The sequence below is a fragment of the Palaemon carinicauda genome, chromosome 2, assembly GCF_036898095.1.
Source record: "Palaemon carinicauda isolate YSFRI2023 chromosome 2, ASM3689809v2, whole genome shotgun sequence".
Taxonomy (NCBI): Eukaryota; Metazoa; Arthropoda; class Malacostraca; order Decapoda; family Palaemonidae; genus Palaemon; species Palaemon carinicauda.
Genome location: NC_090726.1, coordinates 6606507 through 6625439, shown reverse-complemented (window position 1 = coordinate 6625439; position 18933 = coordinate 6606507). Strand labels below are relative to the sequence as shown.

At 44.1% G+C, this 18933-nt stretch overlaps 1 protein-coding gene across 2 annotated transcripts in view; it reads right to left on the bottom strand.

Moving 5' to 3' along the window:
* LOC137623158 (acyl-coenzyme A oxidase 1-like) overlaps window positions 1-18933 on the bottom strand; it is a 120666-nt gene that overhangs the window by 30250 nt on the left and 71483 nt on the right. For both annotated transcript variants that reach the window (XM_068353858.1, XM_068353865.1), the window contains exon 6: window positions 16057-16176. In XM_068353858.1, coding sequence (XP_068209959.1) covers window positions 16057-16176 — 120 coding nt within the window. The remainder of the gene's footprint in view (window positions 1-16056; window positions 16177-18933) is intronic.

Sequence of the window (18933 nt, the reverse complement as noted above, 5' to 3'; positions counted from 1 at the left end):
CATCCTACTAGTTAGCTGAGGTAAGGGGGGTAACTTGCTACCGCTCCTGCTCACACACCTGTGATTGAGCTCACTTTGCTTAGAGGTAGGACTTCAAGGGGGATAGGGTCAGCAGGTAAGTTTATATAAATAGCTAAAGGTTTGTATCATTAGGAAAAATACAAATCATCTTCAAATTTTTCATTTGTTCCATAACTGGTATACAAACCTACGCTATTTATTATGGGTGACTCACCCATTAGGAGGGTGGACGTCCCTGCCAATCTGGCTTTCTGGCTTTTCCCATGAACTCCTTGTATTGAATAGATTGGTACCAAATATAAGGAGTCCCTACACCTCGCTAAACCTTCCTATGCAAGGTCTGCGGCCTACGTAAGATGTGTGTTGAGATAAGCAGTGTGATTGTCCAGTTAAAAGTTATTCTGAGTCTTTGTGGGAAAACTGTTGTAAACAAGACTTTCCAAATACCACCTCGTCAGGGTATGGGGACGCAACAGTATTGGAACAATACTAGGTACCTAAGGAATCATGATTTACCTGCAGTGGTTTAAGGCTAGCTTGTGGAGGAAACCCAGGCTGCTGCTTTCCCCAAGAAATGGGAGGATGAAGAAAAGAATAAGAGCCAGTCATACCTTTTCATTCACACAGACTAAAACCTTCTGCTACTTGTCCAACAAGGAGCTTGAGGTATAACATCGGCTGTTGTGCAGCCACCACAGGGCCAATGGAGAACGTATAAAGCCTCCTGTGGGTTAAATCTTGCAGATAGTGGGATGTGAACGTAGTTTGATATTCCCACACCCCAGCCTGTAGAACCTGCATCTCTTTAAGTTTCTTTTGAAGGTTAGGGACGTAGCTACGCCCCTGACATTGTGGGCTCTGGGGCGACGTGACGGAGGAGGGTTTGGATTCACGGCATGGTTTAGGACCCTGCGAATCCAAGCAGAGATGGTATTATTGATGACCTTCCCATTGTTCCTCCCTGTGCTGACAAAAAGTGCAGGCACACAGGGACGGGCTGCTGCTGTTCTTTTGAGGTACAGCCTCAAACTCATCACTGGACAGAGTAAGAGATGATCAGTGTCATCAGTTACAGAGCGGAGACTCAAAATCCAGGAGTCGAATCAGGGTTCCACAACTCCCAGATTGTGAATCTTGGCAACAAATTCGGGGACAAAGCCGAACGTTACCTCTCCCCATCCCCTTGAATGGGTGATGTCGTATGAGAGACCATACAGTTCCCCGATTCGTTTGGCCGAAGCCAAAACTAACAGGAACACCGTCTTCCAAATCTGGTGGCGATCTGTTCCCTGGCGTAATGGTTCGTATGGAGGTCTCTTTAGAGGTCGGAGAACTCGAACCACGTTCCATGGAGGAGGTCTCACTTCCAGCTGAGGACAGGTAAGTTCGTAACTCCGTATGATTGATTGACTGAATTGAGGTTTTCTGGCATCCTGACATCTAAGGTCATTAACGCCAATATCGTTTATTGTAAATATAAAAATAAAAGAATATTCAATTAAAACCTTGAAAGCAAAGTTGTCATTTTAAAAGTTAAATATCTTTCCGAAGACCTGCTTCTGAAATAATGCTAAAAATACCACTAGCATGGTAGGACACATCATGTCCAAGAATCTTGGCAAGGATGAACCTGCCATCCTCACCTCACGTATAAGGACATAACACTCCCAAAGAGGATCTTTAGGAGTACTACCAACGCTCAGCCGTCAACTATCATCCCATTTGCTCTCAAGAACTGGTAACCAAGCACTACGTGCTCAGCCATAGTCCCTGAAGGCGCTACATGGAACACATTCGGGGTAAATGTCATTCCATGCAGTATAGGGGTCAACAGTACAGCACCTAAGGTCTTAGGTCCTGTTTGCCCTAAACCTTCAGACCAATGGTGTCGGGTATTATCTGCAGCTGGTAATCCTGCACTACACTCGATGACAGGAGGTTGACCTCAGCTCCGGAGTCAATGAGAGCGTCCAGCGCTCCCGTTGGAAACTCCGACATGGTCACTGGGACAACCATAAGTGATATATTGTAGTAGCCAAATACATACATACATATACCAAGGCACTTCCCCCAATTTTTGGGGGTAGCCGACATCAAACAAATGAAACAAAAGCGGGGACCTCTCCTCTCTACATTCCTCCCAGTCTGACAAGGGACTCAACCGAGTTCGGCTGGTACTGCTAGGGTGACACAGACCACCTTCCCCCGTTATCCACCACAGATGAAGCTTCATAACGCTGAATCCCCTACTGCTGCTACCTCCGCGGTCATCCAAGCCACCGGAGGAAGCAGCAAGGCCTACCGGAACTGCGTCACAATCGCTCGCCATTCATTCCTATTTCTAGCACACGCTCTTGCCTCTCTCACATCTATTCTCCTATCACCCAGAGCTTTCTTCACTCCATCCATCCACCCAAACCTTGGCCTTCCTCTTGTACTTCTCCCATCAACTCTTGCATTCATCACCTTCTTTAGCAGACAGCCATTTTCCATTCTCTCAACATGGCCAAACCACCTCAACACATTCATATCCACTCTAGCTGCTAACTCATTTCTTACACCCGTTCTCACCCTTACTACTTCGTTCCTAACCCTATCTACTCGAGATACACCAGCCATAGTCCTTAGACACTTTATCTCAAACACATTCAATTTCTGTCTCTCCGTGACTTTCATTCCCCACAACTCCGATCCATACATCACAGTTGGTACAATCACTTTCTCATACAGAACTCTCTTTACATTCATGCCCAACCCTCTATTTTTTACTACTCCCTTAACTGCCCCCAACACTTTGCAACCTTCATTCACTCTCTGATGTACATCTGCTTCCACTCCACCATTTGCTGCAACAACAGACCCCAAGTACTTAAACTGATCCACCTCCTCAAGTAACTCTCCATTCAACATGACATTCAACCTCGCACCACCTTCCCTTCCCGAACATCTCATAACCTTACTCTTACCCACATTAACTCTCAACTTCCTTCTCTCATAAACCCTTCCAAATTCTGTCACTAATCGGCCAAGCTTCTCTTCCTCGTCTGCAACCAGTACAGTATCATCCGCAAACAACAACTGATTTATCTCCCATTCATGGTCATTCTCGTCTACCAGTTTCAATCCTCGTCCAAGTACTCGAGCATTCACCTATCTCACCACTCCATCAACATACAAGTTAAACAACCACGGCAACATCATATATCCCTGTCTCAGTCCCACTCTCACCGGAAACCAATCACTCACTTCATTTCCTATCCTAACACATGCTTTACTACCTTTGTAGAAACTTTTCACTGCTTGTAACAACCTTCCACCAACTCCATATTACCTCATCACATTCCACATTGCTTCCCTATCAACTCTATCATACGCTTTCTCCAGATCCGTAAACGCAACATACACCTTACCTTTTGCTAAATATTTCTCGCATATCTGCCTAATTGTAAAAATCTGATTCATACAACCCCTACCTCTTCTAAAACCACCCTGTACTTCTAAGATTGCATTCTCTGTTTTATCCTTAATCCTATTAATCAGTACTCTACCATACACTTTTCCAACTACACTCAACAAACTAATACCCCTTGAATTACAACACTCATGCACATCTCCCTTACCCTTATATAGTGGTACAATACACGCACAAACCCAATTTACTGGTACCATTGACAACACAAAACACATATTAAACAATCTCACCAACCATTCAAGTACAGTCACACCCCCTTCCTTCAACATCTCAGCTCTCACACCATCCATACCAGATGCTTTTCCTACTCTTGTTTCATCTAGTGCTCTCCTCACTTCCTCTCTTGTAATCTCTCTCTCATTCTCATTTCCCATCACTGGCACCACAACACCTGCAACAGCAATTATATCTGCCTCCCTATTATCCTCAACATTCAGTAAACTTTCAAAATATTCCGCACACCTTTTCCTTGCCTCCTCTCCTTTTAACAACCTTCCATTTCCATCTTTCACTGTCTCTTCAATTCTTGAACCAGCCTTCCTTACTCTCTTCTCTTTCTAAAACTTCTAATTTTCCTCATATGAATGACCCAATCCCTGACCCCACCTCAGGTCAGCTGCCCTCTTTGCCTCACTTACCTTGCGCCAAATGCGTCAGGTTAATTCTACGAAAGGTTTTCAATACAGCCTAAGTTCCTGCTTCCTCCCTGGAGTTGTGGGTTGGAGAAGCTCTGGACAGTGTCGAGGACAGGTTATCACTGGCCAATCCTGAAAGTCATTGGATGTGCAATGACCTTATCAGGTTGAGGGGTTACCTTGGAAATCAAGATATCCGAAGCTGTCACCGGAATACTAGTAGCATGCTTCCTAGCACTCACACCCTTCTTAAATGTAGCCCCATCTTCTATATCGAAGGTCTTGTGTTTAATGCCCTATGATACTCCTCTGTTCTTGATGACTACTACTACTACTACTACTACTACTACTACTACTACTACTACTACTACTACTACTACTACTACTACTACTACTATTACTTCTTCTTCTTCTTCTTCTTCTTCTTCTTCTTCTCAACAGTCCGAGAAGAAGCACTGGACTTGCTTCCACTTAGGCTCTTCCTGCTACTGGTTGATACTGAGTAGGACAACGGGGTCGGAGTAGCGTTCACCGGTGCTGCCCTCCACCTTAAAGGAGTCTGGATGAAGGTGGTCTCCCTCCCAGGGCTGCGGGCAGTAGATGTTTTTTGGATAGGTGTTCTGTGCATCGGTGGCAACTGTTGCCCACACTAAGCAACATGGTGGTTGTCCGAGTCACAGCGTAGGCACAGGTTGAAGCGTATGCAACACTAGTCCACAAGGTGCCTTGGTTTCTTGCACCAAGGACAGTACCTCATCAGAAACTGAGGAAAACTCTCCGGAGTGCGAGGTGGTGGCAGGTGCACACCCACAGATGCAGGTTTGGGGACAGGTCGAGGAGGAGTGTGTGGATACACTCGGTCAGGTGCAGGTGAATGGTTGGGGGCAGCCATGGCAACCCTGTTGGCATACAAGCAGTGCCATGTCTGTTCCATACGACTAATGGCCAAGTCCTCTGCCTTCTGGCTTCACTGACGGGATGCCTCATCGAGTACACTTAACAGGTGTAGGGCCTAATGGCCAGCAGAGACATTGATAGTGGCCAGAGACTGCTCCAGCCAACTAGCAGATTTGCTTGGAACCATTCTGAGGAGCTTTTGCCTCGGCTCTCTCCGGTTCAAGCTACGCTGAAAATATGCAGACCTGTACAAGGAGGCCAACCGTACGGCCTAAGTCTTCAGCAGTTCGCCCTCTCCACAGGTGATACTGCTGAAAGGGGCTTTACTCCTTGCATTACACCTCTCTCGGGCTTCTTGGCACCAGTCATGGAGGCGTTCCTTCATGTCAGGGCATAAGATCTCGGGACCCCCTATTGCCTAGAAAGCCTCCTTTATTTCCCTCTTCGGGAACCTTCCCAGATCAGCGGTCCACTGGCCAGAGCTTCCTGTGGTATACCTACTGATGAAGTAGGCCTCAAAATTCCTCAGGAATCGGATAAAACTCTGGCCAGTTTCTAGCTGGAAGATACAGGGCTTGGGGCTCTTCCTGGGGTCGAGGGTCTTGAGTAGATCAGACAGACCGGAGGGACTGAACATGGTTGGTGGAGACAGCGTCGTCTGAGTTAACACTGGGACAGGAGCTGAAAGTGTCACCAGAAGTGTCCTTGGCCTGGCGTCTGTGCTTTGGGATGGCCCCTGTTATGGCATGAACTGCCTCAGCTGTAGATACTTGAGTCTTTTCTGAACTACTGGCTTCAGCCGGATTAACCAGGAACTTCTCCCTAGTCTACTTGCCGAAGTCCCTCGCAGACTAAAGAGGTTAGTTGCTGGAACAGGCGAGAAGGCAAGAGGTCCACACCAAGCAGGATACTCCCAGATGCCTGGTACAGGTGGAAGTACCGGTGAAACCCCTGGAGGGGCCTGGAGACCTCCAATCACCAGCCCCTCTCCAGTTACAGGAATGGCCAGACCATTGACATTTGGCCAAGCCGGGAACGTAAAAGGAACACTGGTGGTCATGGTGGTTGTAACCACAACGTTCGTCAGCGCTGCCACCTGAAATGTCAGCAACTTTAACTAAGTTGACAGGTCATTGACAATTGAGATGAGGCCCTCCACATCCCGAATAAGGCTCCTCTTAGCCTTTCGACCCTTGGACGATGACGATGCCACATCTAAACGTAGGTGTTTTCCAGGTTTGTGCACCAAAACTTATGTAGTGGTTTGCGGACTGCACCCAGATGTAGCCCACAGACTGCCTAGTATCCAAATGCCAACCACACTTCAACGTTCACTACACAAAAAGATAAAATGGTGGAATACCCAGAAATCTGGGCAAAAAAGTAAACAATGAACGATGAACTGGGCACAGGGCACCACCCCTTGATTTTATCCTGGGCAAGGGGACACTGCTAGAACTGTAGTTCTTTAATATTATTCTAGAGGGATGCCATTTCACTTATTACTGGCATGTATGGAGTCCAATATAAATAGCAGGATCTATATTTCAAGTTATTTGAACATTACAGACATTAGGAGTGGAAAAAATAATATTAAAAGGGGAAAAAAACTTCAGGCTGGAACAGGAAATATCTTAGGTGAGGAAGCGTATTGAAAGAGGATTATAAAAAATACAGATTTAAAAAGAAAAATTAATCAAATAACTAGATTGACAATACCCAATAATAAAGGACAATTTCAATTCTTATAACTAAATTTGTATTGTAAGGAAAAAACTAGTACATTATCCCTCTTCACTTTAGTCCCACAATAACTAGGTTAAAAAATTATAGGAAAAAAACAAAAAATAACAAAACTGTCCACACATTGGACATTTTCATCACTATTTAACACACTATACAGTACTCGTGAGTAGAGAATATTTAAAGATGATAACCTACAGTATATGAAAATGCAAGCTTCCGGACAGTATTAAAAGGCAGTTACAACCAGTTATCCTATAACAGAATAAACAATGCGGATGATTCTGAATACAGCTTTTAACAGGACTGCAAGCCAAAGAACAAAGAGCATCTGTTGACTTGAAAACTGTTAATACTCAAATATCTTCAAAACTCCTCCAACGATTTATTTGTATCTGCTCTGTAGGCTTCTTTATCCCCTCCTCTGCCAGGTTGTCGAATGGCATGCCAGGAATCCCCCTACTCACAGCAGCAGTAGAGATGGGGACTGCAACATAAGCATCCCCCTCTGCCTCCCTTCCTGAACTGGTCAGATTGAGAGTCTTGAAAGGGTTGTACATTCACAGGATCCTTACAAGTGGAAGAAGTTTCAGTGGTCCTGATTGGGGTCTAGAGAAAGTCAAGGCAATTTTCTTCAAAACCTACGGAAGGTATAGCAGTACCCGTAGGTTTGACCATAGACTTCCACGAAGAGCTAGAGACTGTGAGGTCGATCAGTGAATCCTATAAATCAGAACTCCAATCTTCATCACCACCTACATGTGACTCCTCAGTAATGTAACATGGACCTCCACACCGAAGCATTCCAACATAGTTCCTCACTGCCCCGAAGGGTGGGGGAAGATCTTGTTAGCCAGCTGGAAGTAAGTGTGTTCCCAAATCTGATCACCAACTCGATCTAGACTATGACAGCTACACAGAAGCTCTCAACCCTTCAGGGGCACCCTGAAGGGTCGCCTGTGCTCACCGCCTGTTGCTAACTACAGATGAACCTCTACATACGATCTTAATTCGTTCCGGGATCTGCTTCGTATGTTAAAACAATTCTATGTTGGAGCAAATATTCCCATAAGAATACACTGTAATTTGTATAATTCGTTCTACAGCCCAAAAACCTATGATAGCCCCTTAATAAATTACTACACATAATTACACATAACAATAATACAATTGCATTATATAAGAAAGATGTAAAAAAGAATAATTATAAAGAAATAATAAATAAAAATGTTATTTTGATAATAAAATAAATTTTTGAATATATTTACCCGGTGATTATAATAGCTGCAACTCTGTTGCTCGACAGAAAACTCTAAGGTAAAATTCGCCAGCGATCGCTACACAGGTAGCGGGTGTACCCAACAGCGCCATCTGTCGTCCAGATACCCAGTACTCAATGTAAACAAAGAACTCAATTTTCTCCTCGGTCCACAGCGTCTCTATTGGGGAGGAAGGGAGGGTCCTTTAATTGATAATCACCGGGTAAGTATATTCAAAAATTTATTTTATTATCATAATAACATTTTTCAATATTTAACTTAGCCGGTGATTATAATAGCTGATTCACACCCAGGGGGGTGGGTAGAGACCAGCAAAATATGTTTACATTATTATGAGCTAAGAATTTTTTATTTCATTTTAGAAGTTATCAAAATAACAAAAACAAAATAAATAGGTACCTGGTAAGGAAGTCGACTTGAACAATTACAGTACTCTGCCTTTTTAAGTACTGTACGTCTTCCTTACGGAGCCTCGCGATCCTCTTAGGATGCTGAGCGACCCCTAGGATCTGAAGTATCAAGGGTTGCAACCCATACAACAGGACCTCATCAAAACCCCTAATCTAGGCGCTTCTCAAGAAATGACTTTGACCACCCGCCAAATCAACCAGGATGCGAAAGGCTTCTTAGCCTTCCGGACAACCCAAAAACAACAATAAAAACATTTCAAGAGAAAGATTAAAAAGGTTATGGAATTAGGGAATTGTAGTGGTTGAGCCCTCACCCACTACTGCACTCGCTGCTACGAATGGTCCCAGAGTGTAGCAGTCCTCGTAAAGAGACTGGACATCCTTAAGATAAAAAGACGCGAACACTGACTTGCTTCTCCAATAGGTTGCGTCCATTATACTTCGCAGAGATCTATTTTGTTTAAAGGCCACGGAAGTTGCGACAGCTCTAACTTCGTGTGTCCTTACCTTCAGCAAAGCTTGGTCTTCCTCACTCAGATGGGAATGAGCTTCTCGTATTAACAGTCTGATAAAATAGGATAAAGCATTCTTTGACATAGGCAAAGATGGTTTCTTAACTGAACACCATAAAGCTTCAGACAGGCCTCGTAAAGGTTTAGTTCGTTTTAAATAGAACTTAAGAGCTCTCACAGGGCATAAGACTCTTTCTAGTTCATTTCCAACCATATTCGATAAGCTTGGAATATCGAACGATTTCGGCCAAGGTCGAGAAGGCAGCTCGTTTTTGGCTAGAAAACCAAGTTGTAGAGAACATGTAGCCGTTTCAGATGAAAATCCGATGTTCTTGCTGAAGGCATAAATCTCACTGACCCTTTTAGCTGTGGCTAAGCATACCAGGAAAAGTGTCTTTAAGGTGAGATCTTTTAGGGAGGCTGATTGTAGCGGCTCGAACCTGTCTGACATGAGGAATCTTAGTACCACGTCTAAATTCCAACCAGGTGTAACCAAACGAAGCTCCTTCGTGGTCTCAAAAGACTTAAGGAGGTCCTGTAGATCTTTATTGTTGGAAAGATCTAAGCCTCTGTGACGGAAGACTGATGCCAACATGCTTCTGTAACCCTTGATAGTGGGAGCTGAAAGAGATCGTTCTTTCCTCAGGTATAAGAGGAAGTCAGCTATTTGAGTTACAGAGGTACTGGTCGAGGATACAGATACTGACTTGCACCAGTTTCGGAAGACTTCCCACTTCGATTGGTAGACTCTAAGGGTGGATGTTCTCCTTGCTCTAGCAATCGCTCTGGCTGCCTCCTTCGAAAAGCCTCTAGCTCTCGAGAGTCTTTCAATAGTCTGAAGGCAGTCAGACGAAGAGCGTGGAGGCCTTGGTGTACCTTCTTTACGTGTGGCTGAGGTAGCAGGTCCACCCTTAGAGGAAGAGTTCTGGGAACGTCCACTAGCCATCGAAGTACCTCGGTGAACCATTCTCTCGCGGGCCAGAGGGGAGCAACTAGCGTCAACCTTGTCCCTTCGTGAGAGGCGAACTTCTGCAGTACCTTGTTGACAATCTTGAACGGAGGGAATGCATATAGGTCTAGATGTGACCAATCTAGGAGAAAGGCATCTATATGAACTGCTGCTGGGTCCGGGATTGGTGAGCAATATATTGGGAGCCTCTTGGTCATCGAGGTTGAGAAGAGATCTATGGTTGGCTGGCCCCAGGTGGCCCAAAGTCTCTTGCATACATCCTTGTGGAGGGTCCATTCTGTTGGAATGATTTGTCCCTTCCGACTGAGACAATCTGCCATGACATTCAAGTTGCCTTGGATGAACCTCGTTACTAGCGAAATGTTTAGACCTTTTGACCAGGTGAGGAGGTCCCTTGCGATCTCGTACAACATCAGTGAGTGGGTCCCACCTTGCTTGGAGATGTACGCCAAAGCCGTGGTGTTGTCCAAGTTCACCTCCACCACTTTGCCTTGAAGGAGAGACTTGAAGCTTTTCAAGGCCAGATGTACTGCCAGTAGCTCCTTGCAGTTGATATGCATTGTCCTTTGACTCGAGTTCCATATTCCCGAGCATTCCCGACCGTCTAATGTCGCGCCCCAGCCTACGTCCGATGCGTCCGAGAAGAGATCGTGGTTGGGAGTCTGAACAGCCAGGGGCAGACCCTCTCTGAGGCTGATACTGTTCTTCCACCATGTCAGGCAAGACTTCATCTTCTCGGAAATGGGGATCGAGACCGCTTCTAGCGTCTTGTCCTTTTTCCAGTGAAATGCTAGGTGATATTGAAGAGGACGGAGGTGTAGTCTTCCTAATGACACGAACTGTTCCAGGGATGATAGCGTCCCTATCAGACTCATCCACTTCCTGACTGAACATCGTTCCTTCTTCAGCATGTTCTGGATGCATAACTGGCCTTGGCTTGTTCTGGGGGCCGACGGAAAAGCCCGAAAAGCTAGACTGTGAATCTCCATCCCTAAATATACAATAGTTTGGGATGGGACCACTTGTGACTTTTCCATATTGACAAGGAGACCCAATTCCTTGGTCAGATCTAGAGTCCACTTTAGATCCTTCAGACAGCGACGACTGGAAGAAGCTCTGAGAAGCCAGTCTTCCAAATAGAGGGAGGCTCGGATGTCCGCTAAATGAAGGAATTTGGCTACATTCCTCATCAGCCTCGTAAACACAAGAGGAGCTGTGCTTAGGCCAAAGCACAGGGCTTGAAACTGGTAGACAACCTTTTCGAAAACGAATCTTAGAAAAGGTTGGGAGTCCGGGTGGATGGGGACGTGGAAGTAGGCGTCCCTTAGGTCTAACGAGACCATCCAGTCTTCCCTTCTGACCGCTGCTAGAACCGACTTTGTGGTCTCCATGGAGAACGTCTGCTTTGCGACAAAGACATTCAGCGCACTGACGTCTAGCACCGGCCTCCACCCTCCTGTCTTCTTTGACACCAAGAAGATACGGTTGTAGAATCCCGGGGTTTGATGGTCCAGGACTTTGACTACCGCTCCCTTCTCTAGTAAGAGAGACACTTCCTGTTTCAATGCTCGTCTCTTGTCTTCCTCTCTGTACCTGGGAGAGAGATCGATGGGAGACGTTGCTAGAGGGGGTTTTCGTACAAACGGGATCTTGTACCCCTCTCTGAGCAACTTCACAGATTGTGCATCTGCGCCTCTCTTTTCCCAGGTCTGCCAGAAGTTCTTGAGTCTGGCTCCCACTGCTGTCTGAAGAAGCTGGCAGTCAGACTCTGCCCTTAAAGGACCTGGTTCCTTTCTTCTTTCCACGTCTCCCTTCGGCACGAGCACCTCCTCTGCTGGAGGCTCTGCCACGAAAGGGCGGAATAAAACGGGACGCTGGAGTGTCCATCCTTGGTCTAGCTGACAAGGTAGGCAAAGGGGTGGCTTTGCGAGCAGAGGACGCAACAAGATCGTGAGTATCCTTCTGTATCAAAGAAGCGGCAATCTCCTTAATCAGGTCCTCTGGAAAAAGGCACTTGGAAAGAGGAGCAAACAGAAGTTCGGATCTCTGGCATGGTGTAACTCCAGCTGAAAGGAATGAGCATAGGTTCTCACGCTTCTTAAGGACTCCGGACACAAAAGATGCAGCAAGCTCATTAGACCGTCACGTACGGCCTTGTCCATGCAGGACATGATGAGCAAGGAAGTCTCCTTCTCTGTCGGAGAGATCTTTCTGCTTAGAGCTCCTAGACACCAGTCTAAAAAGTTAAAATTCTCGAAGGCTCTAAATATACCTTTCAAAAGGTGGTCCAGGTCCGAAGATGACCAACATATCTTTGAGCGTCTCATGGCTAGCCGACGGGGAGAGTCTACAAGACTTGAGAAGTCGCCCAGGGCAGAGGCAGGAACTCCCAAGCCGAGAACTTCTCCCGTGGCATACCAGACGCTCGATCTAGAAGAGAGTCTAGCAGGGGGAAACGTAAAGGCTGTCTTTCCTAAGCTCTTTTTGGACTGCATCCATTCTCCTATCACTCGTAAAGCTCTCTTGGACGAGCGTGCGAGGACGAGTCTAGTAAAGGCAGGAGTGGTTGACGGCATGCCTAACACAAACTCTGACGGAGGAGAGCGCGGAGCCACAGACACAAACTGGTCCGGAAACATCTCTTTGAACAGGGCCAAAACTTTCCTAAAGTCCAAAGAGGGTTGCGTAGACTTAGGCTCGTCCAGTTCTGAAAGCGGTTCATCTACGTGTGCAGCACCATCATCATCAGAAAGTCCCTCATCCGAGTATTGAGGAGGAAGCGGCAACGGAGTGGGTAACGGCTGGTTAGCTGAGTCCGGTCGCACGGGTGAATGCGTGACTGAGCCGGACGCAGCGTCATGGAACTGTTGCCCAGTCTGTGAGCTGGCAACAACCATAGCAGCGCGGGGACGCACAGCGTCTACTCCAGACTGTCTAGACTGATGTGGGTGAGCAGTGGCAACCACACTGGGTTGAGGAGGTTGACGAACCGCGTCAAAACAAAACAACTCTGACGGTTGTTGAACCTCACGAACGTCAACGGAAACCTCCGTGCGTCGCTGAACGTCAACATGCGGCTGGCAGATCACACTGGAACGCACGGGTGGCGGAACTCTCTCAACTGGAGTGCGTGAGAAGGTTACCTCAGCGTCCCCAGGACGCACAACCGAGCGTGTGGGTGGTTGTAGGCAAGGAGCAGCACTAGCTGGTGCGGCAGCAACCTTCTCCGCACGAAAGTCCTGCATAAGCGACGTTAGTTGAGACTGCATGTCTTGCAGTAAAGACCACTTAGGGTCTACAGGAGCAGGTGCGGCGACAGACGGTGTAACTGTCTGAAGCGGTACCGCTTTGCCTCTCTTAGGAGGTGAGCAGTCATCGGATGACTGCAGCGAGTCCGAACTGACCCAGTGGCTACAGCTGGGCCGTTGGACTTGCGCGGAAGGGACCGACTTGCGCTTTAACGGTCGTGAGACCTTGGTCCATGGTTTCTTGCGAGAAACACCTTCCGAAGACGAGGTATAAATGGGCTCTCTCGTCTTTGTTAGGCAGGGGCGATCTTGGGTAGATACGCCCGATACCACGGAGGGAACGTCTGTTCGCTGATTAAAGCCTCTCGAACCCATTTGTCGTACGACATTGCTTCTCCCCTGGACTTGGGAGCTTGCAAGAGGTCCCGGACTAGGAGGACGACAGGCACGAACAGACGAACCCTCAAGCGCAACACTATCCACAACACTATCACTCACTTTAACACTTCCCACTGCACTTTTACACTTCAGCTCCTTCACATCCGCCATGAGCTGGTTACGGTCACTAGCCAGTGACTCAACTCTCTCACCCAGAGCTTGGATGGCACGCATCATATCAGCCATCGAAGGTTCCTGAGTGCCAGAAGGGGGGTTAGGAGCAACCACTACAGGGGAAGGAATAGGTTGAGGGGCATGAGGAGAGGAAATGTCAATAGAACGAGAGGAACTTCTCCTAACTCTATCTCTCTCCAGCCTACGTGTATACTTTTGGAATTCGATAAAATCGAATTCCGAAAGCCCAACGCACTCCTCACATCGATCTTCCAATTGACAGGTTTTATCCCGACAATTGGAACAAACAGTGTGAGGGTCGATAGAGGCCTTCGGAAGACGCCTTGAACAGTCCCTAGCATTGCACTTCCTAAATTTTGGGACTTGTGAAGGGTCAGCCATTTTGAATTGGTCAAAGGGGAATTCAAAAACTATCAAAAAGTCATCAACAAAGAATCCGTAATCAAAAAGAGTTCAAGGAATTGCGAAGAGAAAGCCTGCACAGCGAAAGCTCAAAACTAGAATAGTGTACTTCACCAATTAGTTGTGAAAACAAATCCAGTTTAGCAACAGCGAATAAGCACGTCTTGTCGGTAGCACGACAGAGAGAAAATTGAGTTCTTTGTTTACATTGAGTACTGGGTATCTGGACGACAGATGGCGCTGTTGGGTACACCCGCTACCTGTGTAGCGATCGCTGGCGAATTTTACTTTAGAGTTTTCTGTCGAGCAACAGAGTTGCAGCTATTATAATCACCGGCTAAGTTAAATATTGAAAAAAGGGGTTTTTATTGTCACTTTACCTTACACACAGGCCAACGCAGGTGTAGGATTTGCTACGCAGGAGGAGACGGACGGTCGGCAAGGAGATAGAGATGGTGACTACAATAACGTACCGTAATTTACTCTAACTTACACTACGTGAACTTTAACCTAACTTGGCTTTTTTTTTTCTTTATTTTTATATATAATATATTTACATTTTTTTTTTCTTTTTGATTTTTAATTTTCATCACTTAGATATGACACTTCTTTGTAATAAAAGAACACTGAGAGAGAGAGAGAGAGAGAGAGAGAGAGAGAGAGAGAGAGAGAGAGAGAGAGAGAGAGAGAGAGAGAGAGAGAGATGAAGATGATGTTTATTGCCGAGCATGCAATAAAACAAGCTGAATAAGTGAATCCTTAAAATAAGTTTTAAAAAGTTATCGTTAATATCTAAGTTTTAAAAAGTTATCGTTAAAATATCTCTCTCTCTCTCTCTCTCTCTCTCTCTCTCTCTCTCTCTCTCTCATTAAAGACCAGATAAACTCACTAGATTTGCCTGCCTTCAAATAGTATTCTGAGAGAGAGAGAGAGAGAGAGAGAGAGAGAGAGAGAGAGAGAGAGAGAGAGAGAGAGAGAGAGAGAGAGAGATTATTGATAACTTTTTAAAACTTCTTTTAAGGATTCACTTATTCAGCTTCTTTTATTGCATGCTCAACAATAATCATCATATCTCTCTCTCTCTCTCTCTCTCTCTCTCTCTCTCTCTCTCTCTCTCTCTCTCTCTCTCTCTCTCTCTCCTCTCTCTCTCTCTCAATCCTAGTTTTCTTTGCTTCACTTTGATCCTCTTCTATGGTTTGACTGCTTTAATGGCTTCCTTCTGCTTGATGATCGTCAAGATCGTAGACATATTCCGGCCATATTGTTTAGCCAGATCACTCACACGCACACTGGGCTCATGTTTTTCTATAATTTCTTGCTTCAATTCTAACGAAAGCATTACCTTCTTCCTCTTCTCACCACTACTAATACCTGTATCGAAACTAAGCTTGATAGGACCAATGATTATACGTAAAATAAAAAATGAAACGTGAGAAAAGAAAAATAATAAGCACTGTTGATAACAGACCGAACAGAGGACAACCACACGATGCGCACGAGAACCGAGAACTGACCGACTCGACGCTCAATGGCGTCCCTCTGACGTGCTGCCGTCTACCGGCGTAAACAAGATCTACGTCGGATGTTGGAGCATCACTTCGGGTTTCGAGACGAAAATTTGATCAAATTTTATTTCGGATGTTGGAACAATCGTATGTTAGAGGTTCCACTATACCTTGTTAACAATGTCAATGGCTGCCCCAGCTCCGCTGAAGGCCTTTCCCTACTTCAAAGAACAAAATGTTTGTATACTCGCAGAAATAAAAAAGAATGTTCATGAACTCAATATCACCCGACAATTATCGCACCTTGTTTATTACAGTAGAGCGACATCAAAATATTATATCATCTGAAGTACAAATATCTATAGAATAATAAGAATATATTACATACCTGGCATACTCTTATGAGTATCTTCATCCCGGAGTTGAACAATGAATCCATGGACACCATGGCAAATTCCTTTTGTGTAAAGCTGAGCCATAACCACAGCATAATTTGCTGTTTTAGCCACTGAAAGATGAATATGATAATTAAAAAGGGTAAAAAAATCAGTAATAATGCATAGCACAATTTTACAAGTACAGTGGTGTAATACCCTTTTCTTGCTTAAGAGTATAAATTTCAGAAAAGGAAAAGAGTGAGAATTGAGCTCTTGTAACAAAGATGCAACAGACCTGTCATTTGAAGAACAAAGTTTGAGTCTAAAAATATGAAAACAAATAGATAACTAAAATTAGCTTAACAATACAATGAAAAAACTTTAGAAATGAGACAGTGTGTAACTCGAGTATCATTAATTTACAATAAGAGATACAAAACACTGTACTCTTATATACTTTAGTTCTGTTGTCTGTTCACATGCCACCAACAGTCATTTGAATGCTACATTAAAATTGTGTCTGGCCTATGCCTTAGGTTATGACCTATTGTAATGTAAATTAAGAACTTCAGGAATAAGTTTCCATTCCATTCTTTGAATTTCACTTTAAGTTTTGCTAGCAACTTTAAGTTTATAGACCTCTGACTATTGAAAATAAAGTTAAAAGTTACCAAAAGGCTGCACTCTCACAAGAAAAAATTTTACAGTACACAAAAAGTGTTTGCATTATTCGAAATCCCAATCACTCAAAATCTCAACAGTGTTCACCTATGTATACCTCTGAAATTGGTTCAAAGCCCCTTTATGTAGAAAAAAATTCATGTACAATAGTAAACCCCATAAAGGGGGCTGGCCGGAATGCCAATATATGGGGGTGTAGGAAGAAAAACACAAAATCCTGAAAAAATTCACTGTTCCTTCGTATGGCAATGGAGAATGCGTACATGAAATATTTTGTCAAAATTTCTCTTACTTTCATATTTACAGGGTAATTAGTAGAAGTAACTCAATAAACCATAAACATTGTTCCCTACAAGAAAATCCAGGATTTCTTCAGTTATCGTAAATTTTGATTATTATTACGTTTTAATGTAAAAGAAATTGTGAACAATGGCATCTGTATAACTTCCACGAGTCGCAGATGATATTTTCAACCTTCAGTCCTACCACAAACCTAAGAGAGAGTACATGCCTGAGTTTGACCTCTGACATTCACTCATTTTTACGTTCGTTTTTCTCGTTTTCGGCAAGATTTTTATCATTTCAAAGAGGAAAGACAATTTCAACATCTTGCTAACATAAAGAAGAAAATTTGCTCTTTCAAGAGTTCAGAGAGAGAGAGAGAGAGAGAGAGAGAGAGAGAGAGAGAGAGAGAGAGAGGAGAGAGGAGAGGAGAGAGAGAGAGAGAGAGAGAGAGAGAGAGAGAAATTGTGTGGACGGAGAAGCGACGCCCTTGCCTGATACAAGCAAAAGCAAGATATTGAGCATAAGGATCTTTGTTTATAGGTAAATTATGATAAATAACTTTGTTTTCATTTATCAATATCCAAAAAGAAACAAATTCATAATAATCAGGATTTATTAATATTGTCTTTGTAAAAATACAAAGAAAAACTTTGAAAGTCCTCTGACATTAACTCATTTATACGTTTATTTTTCTCGTTTTTGGCCAGAATCTTTTCATCTCAAAGCGGAAAAAAACAATTTCAACATGTTGCTAACATAAGGATGAAAAATATTTGCTCTATTAAGAGTTCAGAAGAGGGTAATATTGGTAATGTAGAGAGAGAGAGTGTTGTGGATAGAGGAGCGGCTGCCTTGCCTCACAGGAGCCAAAAGCAAGATACTGAGCAAAAGGATCTTCATTTATAATTAAATTATGATAAATAACTTTGTTTTCTTTTATTAATACCCAAAAAAGAACATAAATTTCATAACAATCAGGATTTATTAATATTGTCTTTGTAAAAATACAAAGAAAAACTTTGAACACCCGTATCTCAAAACAATACTTATTGACCTTCAAATTCAATAGTCTCCCTTAGTTTTAAAGATATAGCATTGAAATTTGGTATACTGTATAACTTAGAAATACATTATAAAACAATAAAATGAAGCCCTTTTTCCAAATTTTTTTTTCTTATTTTTTTTCTTAATTTTTTCCATGATTTTTAGGGTTTATTTTTCTACCATAATGAAAAAATTCAAATCTGGCAAAAAAATTACTTTCTTTAAAAAGAACCTCATCATATCATTGGAGGTCTAGGCCTATATCAGGTCCATATAAGGTAGTAACCCGAAATCTTAGTAATATTATCAAGGGATGCGATAGAATTTGAAAATGTTATTTTCATTAGTAAAATAAATTTTTTGAATATACTTACCCGATAATCATGTAGCTGTCAACTCTGTTGCCCGACAGAAATCTACGGTCGGGATACGCCAGCGATCGCTATACAGGTGGGGGTGTACACAAAAGCGCCATCTGTGGTCAGGTACTCCAGTACTTCTTGTCAACACCACCTCAATTTTTTCCTCGGTCCACTGGTTCTCTATGGGGAGGAAGGGTGGGTCAATTAAGGGATTTTGACGAAGGAAAAATCTATTTCTGGGCGAGAGACCTGTGCCGCCCAGTGAAATACTCCTAGAGAGCACTATTTCTAAGGAATATAACTGCTATATATTACCAGAGAAAAAAAGCATAGGAATGCCAGGTTGAACCCAGCTCGCTCACCTATATAAGGTGTCGGTATAAAATACTGGGGCGTGATAATTCACAACCAGAGGTCTCGCACTATTTAGATATCTCCTCTTCAAAATCCCCGCCACAGCGAGGTGCCGTTCAACACTACTACCACTAACCCAACCCACACCAGTGACGTCACTCC